Here is a 19,517-nt window from a genome sequence, read left to right as displayed (position 1 = left end):
TCTTCTTTTTATCACACAGACAATACACTTCTTACATGGCACGTATTCTGCAAACTGCAGACTCCTTCTGCATTTATTACTTGGCAGACACAAATATGGCAGCCAACCCACAGAAATATATTTTCACAGAGAAGATTTATTTTATTTTACACTTGAAGTGAGATATAGTCAATCACAAGTCTGATTTAGAGAGACCTGCAAAATCATGTATATTTTGCTGCTTGCACTAGCAGACTAAATCCATATTGGGAAGATGATCACTTGTGAGCTGCACATGCTAGGATCTTTCCTTCTACAAAGTCTTCATTAGGGTACCACAATGTGTATCAAGGGCACACACAGCAAGCTGTTAAAGAACTGAAGATGCTGCAAGAATGAAGTCTGCCTCTCCTAGGCCTTACTATGCAGTAAAATAACTCCTAACCATCCAGAATTGGGGTTTCTTCCACTTGCTGGAAAAGGGACGCATCTAAGATAAGTGTCAATTAATCCCCTGATCAGAATTTGATATAATCTGAATTCCTTATTCATGCAATCATCTTCTGCTAAAAATAAACCTTGTTGGGCTAATTAATACAAAACTGGAGGATTATATATTTTAAAATGTATTTGTAATGGTTATTCATTACCATGATTATTCTTAAAAGTAGACACCTAGCAAGAAAGAAGCTAAGGGACAGATTCTTCTCCGCTTTGTGCCACACCACCAGTGGAATCTAGTATAGCCAGAATAGTCCAGATTTTGCTCAGATGGCATAGGTTTTCTTACAAGATAGCACTTCCCTCATGCAGATCTAGCAAGGAAGATAGTCAAGACCCGAGGAAAGTGGGTGGATTCAGATCACTCCACATCACACTGATCATTGGGCTGTTTGCAGGCTTTAACATACCTTTTTATACACATCTTTGATCTGTGCTCTGTGAATATCAGCTACACCAGAGGACCTGCCTCTGTATTACTTTTGTAACATCCATAATTTTGGGCTACTGCTTATCCTGTAGATTAGTCAATAATAGTTTGACCTATACTTTACCTTTTAGACTTGTCTCTAGCATGTACATCAGCTCCTTTTCTAAGAAGAAACTCTACCATCTCTTGGTGATTTTCAGTTATAGCAATAGTAAGCGGTGTATACCCCTCCTATGGAATAAAGATACATGTTTTTTTCCACCGATGTATTGTGCACATGCACACACTCCTACTTTCTATTTAAAATAAAAGTTAGATTTAATATGATTAATAACTAAAGAGAGACAATGCGGGTAGGTAATATCTTTTCTTGGTGAAAGAAACAAGCTTTTGAGTACACAGAGTTCTTCAGTTGGTGAAAGAGACAACCTTCAGAAGAGATCTGTGTAACTCAAAAGCCTGTCTCTTTCACTAACAGAAGTTGATCCAATAAAAGATATTATCTCACACACCTTGTCTCTAATATCCTGGGACCAACATTAAAGTTCCTCATCCTTGATAGTAGGGTAAAGGTGGTAGGCAGGTTCACTTTCCAAGCTCATCTAATTCATATAATCTGTAATGAGACTGCCAACAAAATAATAACGGTAGGTTTTGTGATGTTTATACTTTCTACTTAAAGCTTGACAGAGACCAAAAATTAAAATTCACATATGCCATTGTACAGTATTAACATAACACATTTGATCACTAAAATCTTATTCACACTAGTGAAAAAACTTCATTTTAAAATTTTGAATTCTGAGGAACTTTAGACAACACAGAAGCTACAAATCCTAAATTTCTATAGTACTTAAGAATGTACTGAGATCAGACTATCAAGACACTAATCTTTACATAATTTGATTCTTTAGACAAGCATCCCTGTCCCAGCTCCAATCACCTATCGCTAACTTTGACCAAGTACTATATGATAGAATAATTAGTTTGCAAATTGCTGTATATAAAATGTCTGAGCATGAGATTATTTTTTTAGTCCCAAATTCAGTTTACAGTATCTTGTTGAAGCTTGTATTTTCCTCGATGACACCACAGACACAGAAACTGAGGAAAGATTCAGTTCTTATTTTTCAATCTTTCAATTTCAAGATTTTATAGATGCCCTCTTTCATTCAGAAGAGTAGTCAACTTGCTTCCTTATTTACACTGCTATTACAGAGATATAACTCCATCAGTTTCAATGGAGTTACTCCATATTTACAACAGCTTAAATTAGAGGAGACAGATCATTCATGTTTAGAGTCCGTTGGGCTATTTGAAAGATGTATATATTCATTTTGTTCCTTTTCATTGGATATTAATAAAAACTATAAAAATATTAAAATATTAAATATTAAAAACACCAATAGTACCCAAATGCCCCAACACTGGATGTTTTACAAATACAATGGTAGACATAGTCTATGCTTCTAAAAATTACAACCTAGGATAAAATAAGACACAGCCAGAAATGAATAATAGGAGGGGAAAAAAAGTAACTGTATTACTGTATAGCAGTATAAAAATTAACAAGGCCTCAGCTTGATAGTTCCATATAATTTAATTTATTTTTGTTTTTGATTTTATTTAAAATAATCATTTAAAAAATTCTACCAAATTAAAACACCTGGCACTCACTTAACAGTTCTCACTTCTATTCCCATAAACGTGACCCAGACTTGCTTATTAAGTTAATACTATTTGTTGGTTTAGCTAGAACGTGGAAAAATGATCTGCAACTGTCTCTCTACCAAACATACTTGTTTCCTTTAATGAAAAGGAACTAACAAACCATCCCCACAACTCTTTTAGACAATGTACATAAAGCCCTATTTCCTCTGGGATGCTTTGCACACTGAGGCTTGAGAGTTCTCCCATTCCCTCTACAACAGTTCAGGACTAGGGATGGGTCCTTGCAGCTATCACATACTAGTGGAAGAAAAGGTTATTATATTAATATGGAGCATATACTTTGATAACTCTGCAATTCAGAATGGCAAAAGTGCTACTGACGACAGTCCATAAATTACACCCTCTCCAATTGTAACATCACCCTCAGGAGCCAGGCAATCTTCCAACCTCATAAAGCAGATTACAGTCTGGAACTGCTGATATCAAAGTTCCTGAGGTTGTAAAGACACCACCTTTTAGCTGGTAGAAGGGGAAGGAGGCTGCTGGGGCTATGTGCCCCCAAGGATATGGTTCTGTGGAAGGACCATAAAAGCAGAGGTCTCAGTTATTAGGCCAGGTGTATACCGCAAACTTTCACCAGCATATTTATATCAGTTAGCGTGTGATCCCAGACTGACATAGCTTTGCAGGCAAAAGCTTCAAGCGTAGACACAATTATACCAACAGAACTGTGCTTTTGCCAGTACAGCTTATTTTGCTCGAGGAGAGAAAGGAAGCACAACTTTGCTAGTATAATCTGTGTCCACACTAGCAGCCTTTTGCCAATATAGTATACCAGCAAAGCTTTCCTAGCATAGACCTGGGGTTAATTCTTTACCCTGTTCCCTGGTGCTGCTGGCAGCTCTGTTGCTGAATTTCCTTTTCTGTGGGATTCTGGCAACTTCTTAAAAGGGCCACCCTCCAAAAGAGGCTGAAGTTGATTTTTTTTTTTGTGATACCAGCATATTATTTATGGTTCCTTATTTGAAGACCAAAATTGTTTAAAAATATATCCATGTAAGTTTAAATTTTTAAAAAGTTCATCAGATTAATCTGCATCAATGTGATAAAAATTTAAATTACTAATTACTTAATTTTGTATTAATTAAATAATCACAAACTGGGATTTAAGTGGCTGTACATGATAAAATAAATTCTATGTCACACCAAATGATACTTCCCTATTACTGTCAGACTATTCTGAAAGAGATAGGACAGGCTTCTTGTTGACCTGAAGCTTCATTCTTGAACAGCCTGCTGCCACATCTCACAACTCTACTCCACTTGCATTTTGTATATGGAGTTTGAACAAGGAGCTGGATTTTGACTGACTGTACATGACCAAATAACTCTTGGGTTACCCCAAGTGATATGTCGCCACGAACATTAAACTGTTCTGATGTAGCTGAGACACGGAACTCCCTTACTTGAAACTTTTCTTTGTGAAAAATTGTGGCCTATATCACCAGCCTCCTCCATTGACCCCAAAGCATACACACCCTTTAGCAGAGTAACAGGAAGGGCAAACAGGGCTGTTTCAGAGGGAGAAGTTGTAGATCCTAGACTTGTTGGTAGAAGGACGTGGCAAGTGCTGTATTTGTTTCATCTGTTTGTTCTTCATGAGGGTTCTGTGGCTGGGCTATATGCTCCTGAACTGGCCATGTGAGACAAGTCTATGTATCAAGGAGGACCTTGTCACTAGGACTGTTGGGGCTTTGAACAGAACAAGTGTTTGCAGTCTGAGTGGTTATTCCATCCTTGTTTGTGAGGGAGGAAGCTCAGCATTGTATCTCAGTATGTAAGTCAGTTACCAGGTGAACTGGAGTGGCAAACCAGATGAGTTTTGGTGGAAGTTTGGAGAAGAAGTATGATTGCTGTTTTAGGGATGGCTACACCAGTTAGCAGATGTGGATTATGAGAGAACTGCTGTGACCTGCCTTTGATGTGCTATATTTCCTTTCTGCTGGAAGACAGATTTCTAATGCACGCAATGCAAGCTGGTGCCCATACTGGAGGGGAAAATACATGTTCTGGAAGCATAAATTGAAACATTGTGCAGCATCGAAGAAAACAAAGGCTTCTTAGACAACCAGATTTGGAAATCATTGTCACATGTGGAAGGGAACTGGAGAGAGTAGAAACCAGTGGGGCAGACAGGCAATCGGTGACCTAGAAGGAAAAGAGCCAGGAGGCATTCAGAGCTCTGCGTAACTTGAAAGTCTGTCTCTCTCACCAACGGAAGCTCATCCATAAAAGATATTACCTTACTCACCTTGTGCCTAGAAGTATCAAAACATTTTCAGATACTTAGCCAGTCAACCATAAAAGAACTTCTTTGGAGGAATGGAACAGAAAGCTACAGGATCACACTTGATGGGTGGTATCCTTGCAGTATAAAATAAACAGTAACCAAGAGAGTTTCTTCAACCATTCTAAGAAGTCAAACAATCATAACTGATTATTCCACATTAAGAAGAATGGACAGAAAATTCAGCAAGGGATACAAGGACAACAGAACAGCATGCTATCTCCATGGAGTGATGATATGAGATGTAACAGCAGGATTAGACGGGATTATGAGGTTGTCCGCCAAGTCTCCACTGATGATGATACATGCTGGAACCAGTAAACTCAGCGTCACATGGAATTACTGAGATATAGAAGACCTCAAGCATCTTGGAAGGGAGCAGAAGAAAAAGAAAGCAATTTTTGTGGAGATCTACCAATCCCATAAGTGAGAGAAGAGGGAAAATACTGGAAGAGAACTATTGGCTACACAACTGGTGTGAGGCTGAAGGTTTTCATTTTGTGAAACACTAGGCCACACTCCAGCGGAGAGGGGCTTTACATATAGGATGGCCTGCATCTCACAAGTAGGGTGCTAGCCTTGGTCGGAAACTAGCTGGAGCAGCTGCAGGGGCATTAAACAACTAACACAAGTGGAAGGTGCTAAGAAGGAAAACATGATACAAAAGTTAAACTCAAGATGGCACAAACAGACTAAATTGATGTGGCAACACAACAAGATGATATTTTTTAATTGCTTCTATAACACAATGCTACCAACAGGAATCAGAAACTCTCACTGATGAGAAAAAAATTATATAATTGGCATTACTGAAATTTGGTGGGATTGGCTATAACCTATTTAGGAAGACTAGAGTGGGTAAAAGAGGGGGAGAGCAGGCATTCTATATTAAAGACACCGTTACCTGTGTTTTAGAGTTACTGTTAACTCCAAACCACCAGATCTTGAATCCATATGGATCAATGTGCTAACTAATAAAGACCGTGATGGAGTCTGATGACAGTCGCTTACATGGCACTGAATGAAATCCCAGAACAGCATGAGTTACTCCTTACAGGTGCTTAATGGATTGGCATAAATGGTGTGGTTATAGGGGAGTTCAATTTGGGAGACATATGCTGGAGGTTTCATCCAGCTAGTAATAAAACAACATTCCAGCTATTCAAAGTTTAGGAAATTATCATCTATAATTAACACAGAAGGTATTTCACCCAACATGAAGTAACTGTTTAGGTCCTCATTATAACAGATAAAGATCAATTAGTCACTGGGCTGGATGTTAGTGGTTGCTTAGAGACCAGTGATCATGACCTGATTACATTCAATATGGATAAACAGAAGATTGTTTCAACTACTAACATATATATATATTATATACACACACACACTTGATGTTTCAAGAGGGCTAATCTCTCAAAGCTGAGGAAAATTATGAATGAAACTGATTGGAAGAAAAAAAATTGTTCATGAAAATTGGGAGATCTTTAAGAAGAGTTTATTAGATGGACAAAATGTCATGCGTAAGGAGGAGGACAACTTTCGTTAAAAGTCCATCCTGGTTCACTGTCGAAGTGGAGGCAGCAATTAGAAATAAAAGCCAGCACATGACTTAGAAAATAGGGGAAATTAGAAGTTATGAAGTGTAGAAAATTGAGAAGGGAAGCTTGAGACAACAGTAAAAATCTATGGCTGGCAGGGCTAAGGACAATAAGGAGTTTATAAAAGAATATTAAGAACTTAAAAAAAAAATCTAGCACCGGTATTGGGGTAAAGGCTACTCCTGGGGAAATTCTGTGTCACTGAGCATGCACAGAATTCATGGCCCCCGCAGATGTCTATGCTTCCCCACAGAAAAATGAAATCTGACAGGGAAGCAAAGGGAAGCTGCAAGAGCTGTCATGTGCTCCCTCCCCAGCAGCGCAGGCAGGTTGGTTTGTGCACCCAGAGCAGCCAATAGAGACATAAATCACCGCGGGAGAGCTGGGCAGTCATGAATGTAAGAGAGAGACACTCTATCCCTCTTGTTTGCTATTGCAGCACACTTGGCGTGGAAGGGCAGGGCTTTGGGGTGTTTCTGAAGAGGTAGGCATGGGACAGGCTCTGTTCCCTCAGGTGGAGCAGAATGTAGCAGCCTGCCTGCTTAGTGAATTGTTCCCATTGTTCTTAGTGAATTCCCCCAGGAGTATAAAATGTGTAAATATTTTAAGGCTCCTTTACATTGCCAGAGTGGTATAAAGGAGCCTTATTGTAAAGGACAGTATGGCCTTATAAAAGCTCATGGTACTTTAGTGATTAGAACTGGTCTAAATTTTTGGAGTGCAAAAATTTCCTATCAAAATGTGCTCCTTCTTGGGGATGGTCAATAGCCAATATAAATTGTGAGTTTGAATCCCCAGCCCTCATTTGCTCTTCAGTTGCCTATGATTTAACACTGAGCATATGGCTGCATATATTTGTTGATTAATAACTAGAAGTAAAGGGTCAATACCAGCTACATTTCTAATAGACAGAAGGGGCTTGGTGATTTCTTCAAATGCTCCCCACTCCCATTCTCCATCCATTGTATTGTAGTTTAAATAAATTCCCAAAATAATTGAAACCAGTTTGATTATATTGCATTATATTAATAAAAATATGCAGAATTTAAAAATATTGTGTGTGGATTTTTTAAATTTTTGGTGCAGAATTCCCCCAGGACTAAAAGGTATATTATTAGATGGAGATAGTAAAATTGTTAATGAGGCAGAAAGTATTCAGTACTGTACCTATTTCTGTTCCATATTTGAAAAGAAGCAGGATGATATATTTGTATCACGAGACTGAACTACTTTCCACTCCATCAGCAGGCCCTAATAACTCGCACCCAAGAATCCTAGAAGAGTTGACTCAGGAAATCTATGTCCCAAGGAAATTCCTGAGTACTAATGCTGTGCCAATATTCACATAGTGCAAGCAGTATGACCTGGGTAACTATAAGCCAGTAAGCCTGACATCAATCCCAGACCAAAAAAATAAAAATAAAAATGGAAATGCTTATATGGGATTCAGTTGCTAAGGAATTAAAGAACAGGAATATAATTAATTCCAATCAATATGTTTTATGGAAAATAAGTCTTGTCAAACAAACCCGATTTCATTCTTTGATGACATTATAAGTGTGATTGATTAAGACAAAGGGTTTGCAGCCACAGTGCAGTCTCCTTCGGTTGAAGCTGCACAATCACAGTTAGTCTATTAGATCCATAGTTTAGGAATACTCCTGGATTCCTCACTGATGCTAAGTTCTCACAACACAGCAACTTTGAGTAATGCTTTCTACCCTCTCCACATGACTAGGAGACTCCATCCCACCCTAGAAGACTATGACTTGGCTTCAATTATTCATACCTTTGTTACCGCTCAGCTAGACTATAACAATGTGATATTCCGAGGCACGAAGACTTCAGCATTTTGAAAAATCCATCTAGTATAGAATGCTGGAGTACATCTCCTCAGCCACAAAGGCTATCATGAAGACATCACAGCTGTTCTCCACTCTTGATGCTGGCTTCCCATAGAATTTCAAATCAAATTTAAGGTCTCAATCCTTATCTTCAAGGAGCTCAGTGGCCTAGACCCAGGATTTCTAAATCATTTCCTACACTCCAAAAGACAGACATTGGTCAACAACTCTGCTCCTCAGACACAATGAAACTCTCTACAATAAGGCTAGAGCTTGTCTGTGTAGTAGACAGAACTCTCTCTGTGGCTGGTCCCACACCGTGGAATGAATTCCCCCAGGAACTAACCACCATCACAAACCTCACCACTTTCTGCTCAAATTGCAAGGCTCATTTCTTTGACCTTGCCTTCTCTAACATAAACATACCTGTTCATATGTCTTTAATAAAAAAAACAAAACTTAAAACACTGCCAAAACAAAAGACACTCTGCTACACAAGCTGCTATGCCTGGGGAGGATCAGAGACCAAACACCACATGACAGACGTGTAATCGCATTGCTTAATGCACTAATAGAAGACGCTAGTGATGAGTGCGGTATAAGAACCTCTGTGGAAGAGTATGTAATATACTTTGACTTATTTCCACACAACATTCTGATTAAAGAGTTAGAACTATAACATATCAATTAAGCATTCATTAAATGGATTAAGAAACGGTTAATTGACAGGTCTCAAACTGTAGTTGTCAGCGGAGAGTCATCAATGAATATGAGTGTTTTTAGTGGGGTTCTGCAAGAATGCAGACTATGCCCAATGCTACTCAACATTTTCACCAACAATAAGTAAACATCAAGACACTGCAGATAAAATTTGTGGATGACAAAGACTGGCAGAGAGGTAAATAGTGATGAGAAGAGAGCAATCCTACAAAGCAATCTGGATTCAAACAAAATAGGTTTTAATACACCTAAAAATAAAGAATGAAGACAACCTACCGAATGGGCGACTGGATCCTGGAAAGCAATGATTCTGAAAAGGATTTAGTGGTCACAGAATCAGAGAAATGTCCAGTGTGAAGGGGTCTTAAGAGATCATCTAGTCCAATCCTCAGTGCAGGACCAAGTATATCTAAACCAGAGGTTCTCAAACTGGGGATCAGGACCCCTCAGGGGCTCACAAGCTGCCAGCCTCCACCCCAAACCCCGCTTTTCCTCCAGCATTTATAATGGTGTTAAATATACAAAAATATTTTTAATTTATAAGAGGGGTCGGACTCAAAGGCTTGCTATGTGAAAGGAATCACCAGTACAAAAGTTTGAGAATCACTGATCTAAACCATCCCTGACGTGCTTTTCTAACTCACTCTTACAAATCTCCAATGACAGAGATTCCATAATCTCTCTTGAAACATATTCTAGTGCTTAGCTATCCTTATGTTTAGAAAGGTTTTCTTAATCTTACCTGAATCTCCTCTGCCATAGATTAAGCCCATTATATCTTGTCCTACAATAAGTGGATGTGGAGAACAATTGATCACCATCCTCTTTATTACGTTCCTTAACATATCTGAAGACTTTTCAGGTCCCTCCCCAGTCTTCTTTTCTCAAAGACTAAGCATACCCAGTGTTTTAAAACCTTTCCTCAGAGATCAGGTTTCTTAAAATTTTATCATTTTTGTTCCTCTCTTCTGGACTCTCTCCAATTTCTACATATCTTTTTAAAAGTGTGGTGCCCAGAACTGGCCACACTACACCAGCTGAGGCCTCACCAACGCTGAGTAGACCTGAATAATTACCTCCCATATCTTGCATACAACACTCCTATGAATAAACCCCAAAATTACGTTTGTTTTTTCGCCACTGAATGACACTACTGGATCACATTCAGTTTGTGATCTGCTGTAACCTGCACATCCTTTGCTGTAGTACTGTCACTTACCCAGTTATTCCCCATTTTGTATTTGTGCATTCGATATTTTCTTCCTAAGTGTAGTACTTTTGATTTGTCTTGACTGAATTTCATCTTGTTGATTTTAAACCAATTCTCCAGTTTGTCAAGGTCATCTTGAATTCTAACTCTGCCACCAAAAGCTTGCAATCCTTCCCAGGGTGGTGTCATCCAAAAATGTTATAAATATATTCTATACTTCATTATCCAAATCATTAATGATGTAGACAAGCAACCAACATGAGCTCCTAGTGTGATCCTGTGGGGAAAATGGGCTAATATCTTTGTACGTACAAATGGAAATACTGAGTAGGAGCATGGAGGCGATTTTTATCGCTATTTATGGCATTGGTGAGATTAATACTAGAATACTAGCATACAGTTCTGGTGTCCACATTTTAAAACAAACGTTGAATTAGTGGACAGGGCACAGAAGAGAGACACAAAAACGATTCGAGGGCTGGAGAAAATGCCGTGGGATGAGAGTCAAAGAGCTCCATCTGTTTAGCTTATCAAAAACAAAACTGAGACATGAATTGATTATGAAATGTAAGTACCTTCATGTGTACAAAAAACAGAACTAAAGACAAAGGCAGAATAAGAAATAATGGCTGGAAGCTGAAGCTAGGCAAATTCAAAGGAGAAATTAGGCACAAATTTTTAATAGAGAGGATGATGAATCATTGGAACAAACTATCACCAGAAGTAATGAATTCTCCATCTCTTGATATTTGTAAAACAAGAGTGGATGTCATTCTAGACAATACATTTTAGTCAAACACAAATTGGTACAGGGCTGAATACAAAGGCGACCCAATAAAATTTTATGGTGATATACAAGAAGTCAGATCCGATGATCTAGTGGGTCCTTCCTCCTATCTAAAAATTTTTCAATCAAAATCTGTTACTAAACCTTCTGCACACATCTTTATCAGAGCTTCCCACTCCATTTGGATGTTCGGTGCAGTAGTTTGCTGTGTCAGGATTAAAGACCATAAGAACTGCCCTATGGAGGGCAGACAGCACCAAATTAAGCAGAAATTCATGCAGAAACTTCCCTTCTGGGTAATCAGCATCTTATCATACAAATCCGTGGGAATTCTTAAATATAGGTGTCGCCACTGATCAGCACTAACAACAACTGCTCACTTAAAATACTGTATTACAATAAAATAAATAGCAAATTATTTACTTATTTCACAATTTCAGAATTAACGTGAACAAGTGCAATGAATTACGTTAATTGAGTACGTCATTTCATTAACAGTGAAACATGCATCTTACTCATTACACTTGCAGATAAGTCTGATCACAAGAAAGATTTAACAATTTAACCCTTGCCTACTCCCTTCAAAGATTTCTGTGTATGACAGCAAGTAAGCTGAAAGAAAACACGATGCATTTTGGAGAATCTCTCTCAAAGTAGTGACCTACATGTTTTCAAATACCAACTGCTGATTATTTAGACAAAAATAAAATGTCCCTAGTCCAGAAAAAAACCCTCATCTGTCCTCGCTGTAGAACTATACAAGGTAGCTTGCATATAGCATTAATATTTAAAATAATGTTTCAAATATTGATTAATTCAACAGAAGTTATCAACATTATTTGTGTAAACAGTAAAGTTCATTAAACAAAAGGTGTTATCACAGGTTGTTGGGATAACATACAGCACTAGGAAACATTTTGTATGTTCCCACAAACTTGCTCAACCTCAGGGCTGGCATTTCTATGACAGAATTTTAGAATTAGAAAGGAAAGGGTATGGAGATATTTGAGCCACAGGTAAAGTTCTCCAAATTCCAGTGAAGTGTACCAAATCACGTGGCAGTTGTAAGAGTCTTATAGCAACACTAAAGACACTAGCTGGTTCAATTAATTGTAGTATTCAGGAATAAAGTAGTATTCCTTGAAATAGTTTGTGAGCATTCTAGTGGTGTTCACTGTTTTCTATATTTTAGACACCATTCAGGACAGCAGTATGCATTAAGCTAGGCATGGTATGTATGCATATAGTTAATAAACACGATTATTTGGGAGCCAACTGTGTCCATGCAGGGTCTTCATGTTATTTTTGTTAGTAAAGATCAAAACAACTCTAATTTTATTAAAGATATAAAAACATGTATTAAACAAATTTCAATAAAATTTAGCCATTCTTCCTATTCTTAAATTTGTCTAACAATAAACCACAGTTCCTACTGGCACTTTCACTTGCAACTATCATATAATTTCTGTGAAAACATTACAGCTGGATTTGCAACAAATTGATTAAATATAGCTTTTTGTTGTTTTTCACATGCATATGTTATGTTAAGTAAGAAAGAAAACACAAAATAAAAATTGGGATAATCTACTTGTCAGATATCAGAGGGGTAGGCGTGTTAGTCTGGATCTGTAAAAGCAACAGAGAGTCCTGTGGCACCTTATAGACTAAGGCCTTGTCTACACGACAGAAGTAAATCGAAGTTATCTAAATCGATTTTATAAAATCGAATTTATAAAATCGATTTAGAGCGTCCATACCAAAAATCTAAAATCGAATTTGTGCGTCCATGGCCCACGTCTTGCGTCGATTTCAGGAGCAGTGCACTGTGGGTAGCTGTTACACAGCTATCCCATAGTTCCCACTTCCTGGTTGACAGCCCAGTGCCTGCTGGGACCAAAAACATTGTCCCGGGTGGTGCTGGGTACAGCCTCACCCCTCCCTTTGTGAAAGCAGCAGCCAACCATTCCACGCCTTTTTTCCTGGGTGAAGAGAGCAAACGCCATAGCACAGCAAGCATGGACCCTGCTGAGACCATGGACCCTGCTGAGACCAGTAATGCAATCGTGCAAGTTGTAAACACCACGCGCACTCTCGTGCTGTCTATGCTGAGCCATGAACTGCAAATTCAGGAGGAGAGGGGTAGGAGGAGGAGTAGGAGGAGGAGGAGGAGGCGGCAGCTATGGCAGCGCACCGACAAGAGCGATGATGATGATGACGACATGGAGACTGATTTCTCCCTAACCGTGGGACCCAGCATTTTGGAGCTACTGCTGGTAATGGGGCAGCTTCTACCCATTGAACGCCGATTTTGGGCACGGGAAACAAGCACAGACTGGTGGGACCGCATAGTTTTGCAGGTGTGGGACGATTCCCAGTGGCTGCAAAACTTTCGCATGCGTAAGAGCACTTTCTTTGAACTTTGTGACATGCTTTCCCCTGCCCTGAAATGCCATAATACTAAGATGAGAGCAGCCCTCACAGTGGAGAAGCGAGTGGCAATAGCCCTCTGGAAGCTTGCAACTCCAGACAGCTACCGGTCAGTCAGGAATCAATTTGGAGTGGGAAAATCTACTGTGGGGGCTGCTGTGATGCAAGTAGCCAAAGCAATCGTTAAGCTGCTGCTACGAAAGGTTGTGACTCTGGGAAACGTGCAGGTCATAGTGGATGGCTTTGCTGCAATGGGATTCCCTAACTGTGGAGGGGCCATAGATGGAACCCATATCCCTATCTTGGCCCCAGAGCACCAGGGCGCCGAGTACGTGAACCGCAAGGGGTACTTTTCCATGGTGCTGCAAGCACTGGTGGATCACAAGGGACGTTTCACCAGCATCCACGTGGGATGGCCAGGAAGGGTTCATGACGCGCGCGTCTTCAGAAACAGTACTCTCTTTAAACGACTGCATCAAGGAAATTACTTCCCAGACCAGAAAATAACAGTGGGCGATGTTGAGATGCCTGTCGTTATCCTGGGTGACCCAGCCTACCCCTTGATGCCGTGGCTCATGAAGCCATACACAGGCAGCCTGGACAGTGCTCAGGAGCTGTTCAACTACAGGCTGAGCAAGTGCAGGATGGTGGTAGAGTGTGCATTTGGGCGTTTAAAGGGGCGCTTTCGATCATTACTCACTCGCTCAGACCTCAGCCCAAAGCATGTCCCCGTAGCTATTGCTGCTTGCTGTGTGCTCCACAATCTCTGTGAGAGTAAGGGGGATACCTTTATGGCGGGGTGGGGGGCTGAGGCTAATCGCCTGGCCGCTGACTACGAGCAGCCAGACACCAGGGCGATTAGAAGAGCACACCAGGAGGCGGTGCGCATCAGAGAAGCCCTGAAAATGTGTTTTGTCGCGGGCCAGGGTATGGTGTGATTGCAGTGCTTCTTTGCCCTTGATGAACACTCCCGCCTCTATTGACTCCCTGTAAGCAACCCACCGTCCCCCTTTACTTACAGCTTGCTGCAGGACTTTCAAAATCAACCCCCCACCCTTTCATTACATGTGGCTGAAGGAAAGAGAGCCAGTATGTTTTAAAAATCATTTAATCTTTATTAAAACTCATTTGTTATTGCTTTAAAAACATGCGTTCATTTTTAAAGGATCATTCCCTGTAATAAAAGCACCCTCCCCCCTTTGGATGTATGTCTGATTAGAAAGGAACTATATTCAGAGGCACAGATTTATCTAGGTATCCCTGAAAGCTGTGCTTTGGGAGGAGGATCACAGGTAAGGAAAAGCCCATGAAATACATTTCAGCTTCATTACAGCCTTTTGGTTGGGCTCTCCATGGGGGTGGAGTGTGCTGGTGCAGGAAGCCTTCCCCCACGCGTTCTAACACGTCTGCGTGAGGGAGATATGGAACCTGGGGAGCTTGGAGGGTGATTAAACATGGACTGCAGTGCCACTCTGTAACCCCGCTGCTGTTCCTGAACAATCAACATGCGTCTGAGGATATCAGTGTGATCACGCAGCAGCTCCAGCGTTCCATCACGCCAGCGCCTATCTTCCTCCCTGCACCTCTGATCTTCCTGCCTGTCTTCCTTGCGCCACCTCTCTTCTACCTGCCGGTCTTCCTCTCGCCACCTCTCATCTCGAGCGTCTCTCCTGTCCTCCCGGTCACTGGCATCTTTCTTGTATTTTGCTATCAGTTCCTTCAAATCACTATGATGAGCTGTGTTACTGTGGCTGACTTCCATGACTTCGGAAAACATTTCGTCTCTCGTTCTCTTTTTCCTCTGTCTCTTGGGTAGCCTGGCAGATGGGGTAGTGAGTGAAGAACACTGCACAGCTGTATGGTGGAGGTAAGAGAGAGAAGTATGTAAAAAGATACATTTCTTAGAACAATGATTCCACTCACTCACACAGCACAAAACTATGCACCTTACGCAGGACATGTGATTTCACTGCAAGGTCACATTTTTCATCTTTTAATACTGGGAGACTCTGTCCCTGGGCTCAGAGCACAGTACAGATGCAGCTTGCTGGTACTACCATTATAAATTTGCTTCCAAGCAGCCATGGTAAGTCTTTATGTTGTCTCACCCCTTCCTGCTAAAGCATCATCGCAGCACAAGTCCCCTCCCCCCAGCTACATCGAGTGGCATTACAGGAGCATAATGGCCATGTTTTCTCTCCTAATGACAAAGCAATTACTTATTTAAACCAGGTCACAATGAACGACAGAACTCTGGTGAGAGTTACAGCACAAGAGGCAGAGTGAATGTTTCATGCCTGTGATCAGAGTCCTGGCGCTTATGCATCTATGCTTTGTGAAGCAATGATTCCAAATTCAGGCATGCATGCCTGGAGGGGCAAAGCATCTTTCATTGGAGGACCGGCTAAGGCAGCATTGCCCCAAAATTTACTGAAAAGGCACTTTGATTTCCTGCAATATCAATTCATGGAGATTTCTTGGGAGGATTTTCATTGCATCCCCAGACATGTTAAGGAACTTTTCATGTAACTGTAATGGCTAAAAAGAAATGACAACGCATGCTTAAAAATTGATAATTAAAAAACGCTAGTTTTTAAATATGACTGATTTAAACATTTACTCACCGCTGGTCCCTTCCATGGCTTCACTTTCTGTGATAGTGGCTTGATTAGCCTGCTGCAAGGTTAAATCTTGGGTCAGAAACAACTCCTGGCTGCTGTTGGTAATTGAGAGCTGTGTGGTATCAGCAATGTCTCCCTCATGTCCCTCTTCCTGATCTTCCCCCTCTGCAGAATCCTCAGCCACAGTTGAAACTGAAATCAGGTCATCTGAATCCACGATTAAGGATGGGCGACTGGTAGCCAAGCCCCCAAAAATTGCATGTAGCTCTGCATAGAACCTGCATGTTTTAGGAGCAACTCCAGAGATCCAAAAGCTCTTCTGTGGTCCATGCTGGAGCTCTTTTTCTATTCTCAGGAGACTGCATTTTTAAAGGTGCAGCGTGATTAACTGCTGCTCAGAGCCCCACGGTGGACAAACAGGAAACTGATTCAAACCTCCACGGGTCTTTTCCTGTTTACCTGGCCAGTGCATAGGAGTTTTGAGTGCTGTCCAGAGTGGTCAGTGGTGATCTGTGGGATAGCTCCTGGAGGCCATTAACTTCGATTTCCGTCCACACAGCACTAAATTCGAATTAGTAAAATCGATTTTAGGGTTACTCCTCTGGTTTAGAAGGAGTACTAAAATCGATTTAAATAGCTCTTTAATTCGAATTAGAGGGCTGCGTCGTGTGGACGGGTGCACCATAAATTCAAATTAACGCCGTTTAATTCGAATTTAAGGCGTCGTGTAGACATGGCCTAAATGTTTTGGAGCATGAGCTTTCGTGGGTGAATATTCCAAAACGTCTCTTAGTCTATAAGGGGCCCCAGGACTCTTTCTTGCTATTTGTCAGACCAGAAATAAAGGATCACATCTAAAAGTGACATATCTTTATCTCTTCCTAACAAAGTAACAGTCTCAGGAACTGTCATTTTGATGACCCAATACATATTTTGCCACAGCCAGCCAGTCAAAACCCAGCTCCTTATTCAAAATCTATTTACAGTCTGGAAGCAGGATGGGAATGCAACATGTAGCAGCGTACTTCTAATGAACTAAGATTCGTGTCAGCAAATGGCATTTCCCTGTTACTTCAGAAGTGTATAACACTTATAGACACATGTCATTTGGGATGACTCGAGACTCATTTTATCTCATACAGCCAGTTAAAATCCAGCTCCTTATTCAAGCACTTTTTTATAGTATGGAAGTGGGATGGGGTGGGATATTGCATATTGCAAAAGAATAAAAACTTCAGACCTGGGAGTGGCATGTCACAGATCCCTCAAAAACAGTCTGACAATCACAGGAATGGTTCACTTGGGGCGACCAAAACGAATTTTGTCAGATACTGTGTCAAAAATCCAGTTCTTTATTCAAGCCCTATGTACAATACGGAAGTGGGGCGAGAGCAAGAATTTAGCAGCAAATTGCTCAGGAACAAAGTTTTAGGTCAGTGAGTGGCATGTCTCAAGTCCTTCAGAACTGTCTGACTGTCAGAGGGATGTGTCACTTAGGGTGACCTGAAACTTATTTCATCACAAAAAAACAAGGAGTCCAGTGTCACCTTACAAACTAAAAGATTTATTTCCTAGCTCCGTGATTAATTAATAAACAATTAATTAAACAGGAATTTAATTTTTTATCACAATCACATTAATTTGCTGACATTTCTAAAAATTTAATAAATTTCTAAGTAATTTTTTGGCCTTGGAATAAGGAACTAGGAATCACATACGGAGCAGGCAGCACAAATAAGAAACTTGGAAAATGTAACCAGGAATAAGGAACCAACTTCAGCCTCTTCACTGGCCTCAGGAAAATTATGAGTATGGCTCTAGGCCACACAGTACTCCTGAGAGGGAACACAGAGACTGCTGAGGCCATGTCCCCCAAAGTCCTGGCTCCGTAGGAGACCTGGGGGGAACATTTGGCTAGCCACCCCCACCCCAGAGGTGCTACTTTACCTGTAATTTATATAACAAGATTCTGATTAAAACAGATTTTAAAAGAAATTTTAAAATACCGTTTTAAGACAAAAATGAGGGTTATTCTTTCTTTAAAAACATACACCAAACTAGAAGTTGAAATCTACAATTTTTCTTGTTCTCTTTTTCTAAAAATAAGGAGTTACCTTATTCTGTGAATCAATATGGGCATTGTACTCAAGCAATTGTACTACTAGAGAGTTATTAGCAATCTGGGCAGCCAGGTGAAGGGCAGTGTTGCTGTTAACATCCACAAGGTTAGGGTCTGCACCATGTTCTAGCAGCACAGTTGCACATTTTTCCTGCTGGCATTGTACTGCCTGTGAACATAACAGAAAAAGAGAGAATAAATTCTGCAAGTTAAATTCCATCTTATTAGAATTGCCACAACTTAATGAAATTAATAAATAAAAAACTGCATTAACATTTTGTTTATATACTATATTACATACCCAGTGACAGTAATGTAACTTTATACATTCCATAATACAGAGTTTGTAGTTAAGTGGAAAAGTAATATCAGTGCATCTTACATTACTGCATTAAATAATGTGCATACCTTCATCAATGGAGATCTGTTATCATTGTCACACAGATTTAGTTTGCACTTGTTGTCCACTAAGTAATTAACAATATCTGAATGTCCATTAGCACAGGCAAGATGCAAAGGTGTCCTAAAAATAAGATGATACATCAAATTAACAGACAACCAAATAAAAGTTTGATGTTTATGTTACAGGAATAATGTCAATTTAAATTTGGTCCAAATTTTACATTTTGTAAAAATAAGATTAAAAAGAAAATATATTACCAATGGAAAACATTTGTATACTTTAAAACATTACAAAACTAAGAATCTGAAAATGATAATAGCTATTTAAAAAAAAAACAAAATAACCTTGAAACAATATACTTATTAGATGCTGATCCTGCAACTGGACCTGTACAGGTGAACTCCTGTGCCCAAATAAGGTGCTTTAATGGGATCCCAGTGCAATGCAGAACAGATTGCAGGATTGGAATCTTAGGGTATGTCTACACTATGGGATTATTCCGATTTTACATAAACCAGTTTTGTGAAACAGATTGTATAAAGTTGAGTGCACGCGGACACACTAAGCACATTAATTCGACGGTGTGTGTCCATGGTCCGAGGCTAGTGTCAATTTCCTGAGCGTTGCACTGTGGGTACCTATCCCGTAGCTATCCCATTGTTCCCGCAGTCTCCCCCGCCTTTTGGAATTCTGGATTGAGATCCCACTGCCTGATGGGGCAAAAAACATTGTCGCGGGTGGTTCTGGGTACAGCCTCACCCCTCCCTCTGTGAAAGCAGCAGACAACCGTTTCGCGTCTTTTTTCCTGGGTGAACTGTGCAAACACCATAGCACAGCAAGCATGGACCCTGCTCAGATCA

General features: G+C 40.2%; 1 protein-coding gene across 4 annotated transcripts in view; it reads right to left on the bottom strand.

Annotated features, from left to right (window-relative positions):
- ANKRD26 (ankyrin repeat domain containing 26) overlaps positions 1–19,517 on the bottom strand; it is a 190,418-nt gene that overhangs the window by 162,396 nt on the left and 8,505 nt on the right. For all 4 annotated transcript variants that reach the window (XM_032786496.2, XM_075065465.1, XM_032786497.2 and 1 more), the window contains exons 2-4: positions 18,663–18,777; positions 18,250–18,423; positions 1,035–1,141 (exon numbers count right to left, since the gene is read on the bottom strand). In XM_032786496.2, coding sequence (XP_032642387.1) covers positions 1,035–1,141; positions 18,250–18,423; positions 18,663–18,777 — 396 coding nt within the window. The remainder of the gene's footprint in view (positions 1–1,034; positions 1,142–18,249; positions 18,424–18,662; positions 18,778–19,517) is intronic.

This window comes from Chelonoidis abingdonii, chromosome 1 (assembly GCF_003597395.2).
Source record: "Chelonoidis abingdonii isolate Lonesome George chromosome 1, CheloAbing_2.0, whole genome shotgun sequence".
Classification (NCBI taxonomy): domain Eukaryota; kingdom Metazoa; phylum Chordata; order Testudines; family Testudinidae; genus Chelonoidis; species Chelonoidis abingdonii.
This window is presented reverse-complemented; position numbering and strand designations above follow the sequence as displayed.